The sequence below is a fragment of the Myxine glutinosa genome, chromosome 3 (assembly GCF_964187855.1).
Source record: "Myxine glutinosa chromosome 3, kmMyxGlut1.1, whole genome shotgun sequence".
Taxonomy (NCBI): Eukaryota; Metazoa; Chordata; class Myxini; order Myxiniformes; family Myxinidae; genus Myxine; species Myxine glutinosa.
Genome location: NC_136263.1, coordinates 170,846,280 through 170,853,083, shown reverse-complemented (window position 1 = coordinate 170,853,083; position 6,804 = coordinate 170,846,280). Strand labels below are relative to the sequence as shown.

At 43.1% G+C, this 6,804-nt stretch overlaps 1 protein-coding gene across 1 annotated transcript in view; it reads right to left on the bottom strand.

The window, feature by feature from the left end:
* Positions 1–1,249: 1,249 nt before the first annotated feature.
* Positions 1,250–6,804, bottom strand: part of LOC137414437 (CCN family member 4-like) — a 46,110-nt gene continuing 40,555 nt past the window's right edge. Inside the window, exon 5 of the mRNA XM_068099972.2 lies at positions 1,250–4,139. Within this exon, the coding sequence (XP_067956073.2) occupies positions 3,840–4,139 (300 nt within the window). The 3' untranslated portion in view covers positions 1,250–3,839. The remainder of the gene's footprint in view (positions 4,140–6,804) is intronic.

Below are 6,804 nucleotides of genomic sequence, written 5' to 3'. Positions count from 1 at the left end.
CGTCTGCTGGAAACCTAGCACAGTTCATCGCCCATCCAACACCATCATTACCGTGAATCATGATGGTAGCACCATCATACTATGGGGATGCTTTTCATCGGCAGGGATTGTTTTTTTTTGGAGGGATATCGGGAACAATGAATGCAGCCAAATCCAGGCAAATCTTTGAGGAGAACCTGCTTCAGTGTGCAAAAAAGACCTTAGACTGTAGCAAAGATTTACATTCCAACAGGACAATGACCCCAAGCAACAAACAGCCAAAGTAGCACTGGAATGGCTTCAGAACAAGAATACAAAAGTCCTTGAGTGGCCCAGCCAAAGCCCAGACTTGAATCCCATTGAGAATCTGTGTAAATACTTGAAGGTTACTGTTCACTGCCGCTCCCCATCCAACATGACAGAGCTTGAGGAAATCTGCAAGGAAGAATAGGAGAAACTCCACAAATTCAGATGTGCAAAGCTGATACAGACATTCTCAAGAAGACTTGAAGCTGTAATCGCTGCCAAACTCACTTCTACAAAGTATTGACTCAAAAGGTGAGGGGAGGGTGGGCAGTGGGGGGGGGGGGGGGGGAGGGGGGAGGAGTGGGGTGAATATTTCTGCATTTCAATACCCTCGCCAGAGGAGAGGGTTTTGCATTTGAGTCCGTCTGTTTTTTGTCTGTTTGTTTGTTTGTTTTTCCACACATAATAAATAAGATTTTCTCTGCAACAGTTGGTCCCATTGATAGGAAATTTTCACCAAAAGTGCAACTCCTCCTATATCATTTAATTTTTAATGATAATTATGACGTCATAGGTCACGTGGTGCAGGTGCCATCTTGGAAAAACAGACAAAACTTTGAAATTGAGAAGCTTTGGAAAAAATCTTGGAAATTGAAGCCATATTGGAGCCATTTTTGAAGCTTTGAAGCCATATTGGAGCCATTTTTGAAGCTTTGAAGCCATCTTGGAAAAAAACGACAAAAAGACGCTGCATAGAAAAAATTGAGATGGCTCATTGTAAAGAACTCTCCATGGGGAATAATATATGTTGATAATGATGTCACAAGCGCCTCCCTTATGACGTCGTAATTCGACAAGTACCAAACTTCATCCGATCAGGATGAAATTTCTTCAGCGTCATTTAAGGATAAATTGGTAGAGAGAAAAAATAATGATGACGTCATCGGTCACGTGTTTCGGCGGCCATATTTGTTTTAACGCAAAAGCCTTAAAAAAACACAAAAAACACGTCCTGGCGAGGGTCTGCAATCTCTGATTGCGCTTTCTTGTTTTGCAAATGGACTTTTAGGAATCCAATTATATTTCTTTCACAATATTAATCGGTGGCAGTTTCACTTGAAATGCACATTCAACGTGAAAAAGCGTAAATACATTTTAATGGATAGAATGTGCAATAAGATAATTATACATAGCAGTGTTTTGCAAATATACATGTACGTTCTTTGGTTGTGCATTCAGGATGTGATGGTATGAATTGGCAGTAAGAATATGAGTTAGAATTTTTCACTTTACAATGCATTTCAAACGTTTTAAATGTGGTGGTGTGGTTGAAAGAAAAAAAAAAAAAAAGGGATTTAACGTTTCAACCATCAAACTTATCTCCCTCCTCTAAAACCTGCCGGTGCCTTGCTAAGTCTGTCTCCGGAGTACGCCCCCCCTTGATCCCTTCCTTCACTTCAAATGACACCACAGCTGTCTCAACCCATGAGAAGGCAGAATACCTCAATTCTGTGTTTGCTTCCAAATCCTGTGTTCCCAACCCCTCGATCTCTGTACACACCCTACTCAGTCGTACCCAACTGCACCTGAACTGTCTGTTTCGCTTGAGAAGGTAGAGAAGTTTTTGGGAAGCCTCGACTTTGATTCTGCAACTGGACCTGAGGGCATCAGCTCACATGTCCAAAAAAACCTGCTCTGCTGCTCTTGCACTTCCTCTCTCTGCCCTTTCATTTGCCCTATAATCCATCTGGTTGGAAATCTGTCAACATTTCCGCCTAACATAAAAATGTGCCAAAACATATATCCTTAAATACAGACCTATCAGCTTACTTCCATTCATCAGCAGTGTCATGGAATCCAACATCACGGTTCACATAAAATCCTTTCTTTTCTCAATCACACCATCAGTTCAGATTAAGACCAGGTCACTCAACCTTGGACATGCTTCTGCTCTCCCAACAATGGACGGAAGCCCTCAATGTCGACATGAGATCAGGGCCGTTTCTCCAGAAATATATTGAGCTTTCAATACAGTCTGGCATCCCACCTTGCTCTCCAAACTCTGCTTATGGCATCCAAGGCCAACTCCATGCGTGGCTTACTGACCTCCTCTACTTTCGTAGGCAATGTGTGGCTCTCAACGGAATCCTTTAATCTCTTCTTCCTATCAAGTTTGCAGTACCCCAAAAAGTGTTCTAGTGCCCAAGACCTTCCTGATCTTTGTCGATGTATTCTCTGACTCTCTGGAAATCCCCTTTATCCCTTTGCTGTTGACTCCACCCTCTACCTCAATCTTCAGATGTGCATGCAGCACCTCTTCCTCCCTCTGCAGGCCATACCAAAATCATGAGCTGGTCAAACACTAATTCGGATATATCTCATCTCATACTCACCAAAATAACCCTCCCACCTATTTCCTTAACAATCCTCTTGAAGAAGTTCAGTCAGTCAAACTTTGGGTCTCACTATCAGCCATGATCTTTCTTGGATAAACCACACTTCTAAGTTGGCCTCTAAAGCAAGTTGCCAACTGGGCAACCTCTGTCATGCAAAGTTTCCTTCGCATGCCGCAACTTTTATCTACCTACAAGGCCTTCATCCACACCATGATGGAATACCGCCTTTCCCTCTGGACTGGCACTCCTGCCTCACCCATTCATTACTCATCTTGACACCATGGAAACCAAGTCATTGCAAATCATTGGAATTTCCCACCTTGAAGCTGAGTCTATGGGCCTCTCACTTTCATATCATAGACGGGGCGGTGGTGTCTTCGTCTTCTACTGCCTCCTTTCTGGTATTGCACCTCTGCCCCTGCCCCTACCCATGTTTCTGCAAGGGTGCACCCGATCTGCCAGGAACCCCCTTCTGGTGAAACTACCAAAATCCAGAATAACTGATCACTTCCACTCATTCGTTCTTGTTTTTCCCTGCCTATGGAACCAACTTTCTCAGGCTCTTTAAATCTCATTCTTCCCACCAGGGCTTCAAGACAGCTGTTCACCACCATCTCAGATCATCGGCATTCACCAACACGATCCTTTCTACCCCTACTATACCACCTCAAGCCCATCTCTTTCCGAGCTTCCAGTTTTTCCCTTCCACTTCTGTGATTGAGAGTTTGCGGATGTATCCATCTTGCTCAACACATCTCCTCCCCTCACGGTCATTCTTCCCCACATCTATTATTTCTCCGAGTCTTCCTCTATTTTGTCCCTCCACCTTGCTGTTGGTGTGTTCACCCTTCACTCAACTCGACCCATCTTCCCCACAATCTCTTTTTCCTGTTATTTTTGTTATTTTGCGTCCGATCCGTTCCACGAGTCTTTACAATGTACATTATATGGAAAAAAAACCTTCTCCATTTCAGGTCCATGCATTAATGCTATGAAAATAAAATTATACGTATAGTGTAATAATAATAATTAATTAATAAGCCTGTTGCATGAATAGCAAAAATAAAAATTTGTGCTCAAGGCACTGTACATTATTTAGTGATCTCGCAGGTCAAAGTTCATAAAGTTTGGTTGAAAAGTGCAAGTTGCTTGGAGTGAGCGCTAGTAAGCACCAGCGGTCCCAGGGACCGGCGAACGATGTCGAATCGTTGCTCCTCATCAGTTCTCTATCTCTTGGGGACTCATGTACCGCAGGCGTAAGAACACGTCATGAGGATGATTGCAGTTTCTGTGACAGTGACAGGTTTTTATCCACATCATAAGCCAGGTGACGCTGCCCCCACCCTGACAGTCGAAGTCTACTGAAATGCTGGATGTTCGTCGAGGTGTACAGCAGCGACCGTCTGCGCAACCACCGCAGAAATTAGGTCGGTGGTTTTTCCGGCTGGTGCACCCAGACAACACGAACGGTTGGGGTTGCGGAGGCTGGTACGTCTGCACACACTGCTTCTGCTCCAGCTTGTGGGGTAAGGAGGGAAGTGAGTCAATTAATCGGTGTGAATTGTTGTTTGTTGTTTGTGCAATACATTTCATAAGAACGTCAACTGAGCATAGTACAAGTGATGAAAGCTTAAATATTCAATTCAAATACACAATAGTAGTAAATAACTATTCAATTATACAAACAACAACAGGCATTTTAAGGCCATTTTCCCTGCTAGAGCGGGGGTTAGCCATGCAATTATCAAGTAAAATAATTATGTCTGCAGGTACACAGCATTCTGAAAGGTGTTCACAATTCCTTCGGCCATTTGTTCGTATGCAGCACAGGGTTGTGGGGAAGCATCATTGGCTGGGGGCGCAGCTGTGCCGCTGATGCAATATCCTCTGCAGATTCGGGCCGGAATTTGTAAATCTGTTGATGGGGCCAAGGATAGCACACCAGGGGATCTTCAATGTCCACCAACGAATGCCAGCAGATGGGATGCTGAGGTTAACAGATTTTTATTTAAATGAGAAAATTATTGAAAGTAGCAACATACTAGGCATTTTTACCCGTCCTCGCTGACAGACTTAATCAAGAGAACATGTTGGACTTCACAAACATTCTGTTCTGTTCACTTTATAATTTCCCCTCGATCATCCTCCATTTGCTTGGAAGGCCGGTACCACCTTTCTCAGCCAACCTTGCTCTTTATATATGGCGTGAGCAAAAATCACTTTCACTTCGCTGTGTAGCTCGGTGTTGGAGGCTTTGGTTTGAACATCCGCTGAAAATGAGTGAAATGAAACCTTTTTTTAAATTTCGAATTTTTCTCACTCAAATCTCAACATCTCCGTAATGCATAGTATCGGGTTTATTAAGCTCTTTTACAGGTGAATTTTATAACTTATAGTTCAAGATGATTTGTAATAGTAGCTACCACCAGGTGGTGCTATACAATAAACACATTTACGTCGAGAGAATTGGGGTCTTTCCACCCTGATGTCCCCCTTCCCCTTCCCTGTTATTTCCACTTCCCCCTCCAGATATGCTACCCAGACCCCAGACAGAAACCATACTTGTACCCTTAGGCACCATGTAAAATTTGGTTGGATGTGGTCCAGTAGTTGGTTTTTGAAGCGTATATCAACAAATAAATATGTTTTTTTTTTTCTTTTTCTTCTTCTTCCTTTTCTTCTCTACTTCTTCTTCAGTAGCTACAATTATTCTCACATTATTGTGGGGTTGGCGGGGGGATGTTCATGGTTCGTCGTCCATGAACTAGCCAGCCAGACCTGACCTTTGACTAATTAAACAAGCATTCTAAGTATTGCGCTGCAATACATGTCCCCTACCAAAGTTAAAAGTGCCATAACTTTGTCAAAAATGATCGAATATGCAAATTTATGCACGGTTGATGCTGGTTTTCAAACTTGATCTGAGGTATGCTGAGACACGTGTGTCACGCCTGTCCTCGTTGATAAGCCCGCAAGGTCGCTCCGTGGAGCAGCCTGCACGTATTGCACTGTGTGAATTATATAATTACCAACTCACGGTCTGAGGTTACTAGCGATTCAAGAGATATCCATTTTCTTTTTTAAATATTTTCGTTTAATTAACGATATCTGCCAAACCACGTGACCTATCTCAAATTCCAAAAGGACATTTTAGTAGACTGACATGCTGAACAGATATGTGGTTTCCCCTCGATTGGATCAAAAATGAGGGAGGGGCTCGGTTTTAAAGGTTCATGCTTAAAAACGTCATAACTCTGAAACCATGTGACGCATGACGTCATGCTCGCTGACTTTTTTGTTCGTCATGGGTATGCGATTCTGCCTGCAAAGTTTGGCCTCGATCTGTTCAACCGTTGCAGAGAAAAAGGGGTTTTCGTGTTTTCACGAAAAACAATATAGCGGCCGAACCACGTGACCTGTGATATAATTACCATTAAAATATTCTACAGACCGAGTTCCTCCTACGGTGAAAATTTGATCTCAATCGGTCCAATTATTGCAGAGAAAATGTTTTTTTAAAGGAAATAAAACTTAAAATGGCACTGAGTTAAGCATCATCAGAATTATCAGAATTCCCAAAGTTCACAGTGCCATAACTTTGTCAAAAATGATCGAAACGTCGTGAAGTTCGAACTTGACCTGTAACTTATCATGAGGAAACCATGTGCCAAGTTTGAAATCATTAGCATTAAGCGTTTATAAAAAAAAGTCCGGAAAACTGTTCTTTGCGTGACGGACTGACTGACTGACTGACAGACAGAGGGACGGCGTGCAAACCTATAGTCCCCTCCGGTGTACCGGTGTACCTCTGGTGTTGAGGGGACTAACAAGCATTCTGAGTGTTGTGCTGCAATACATGTCCCCGACCGGCAGTCTGTCATCCGGAAAACTGTTGGGGAAATTACCAAAGTTCAAAGTGCCATAACTGTCCAAAATGATCGAAATGTCGCGAAGTTCGAACTTAATCTGTAACTTATCATGAGGAAACCATATACCAAGTTTGAAATCATTAGCATTAGGAGTTTAGGAAAAAATTCTGGAAAACTGTTCTTCGCGTGACGGACGGACGGACGGACGGACGGACGGACTGACAGACGGAGGGAAGGAGTGCAAACCTATAGTCCCCTCCGGTGTACACCGGTAGGGGACTAATAACTGACCAAATACAGCACTGGAGTATCAG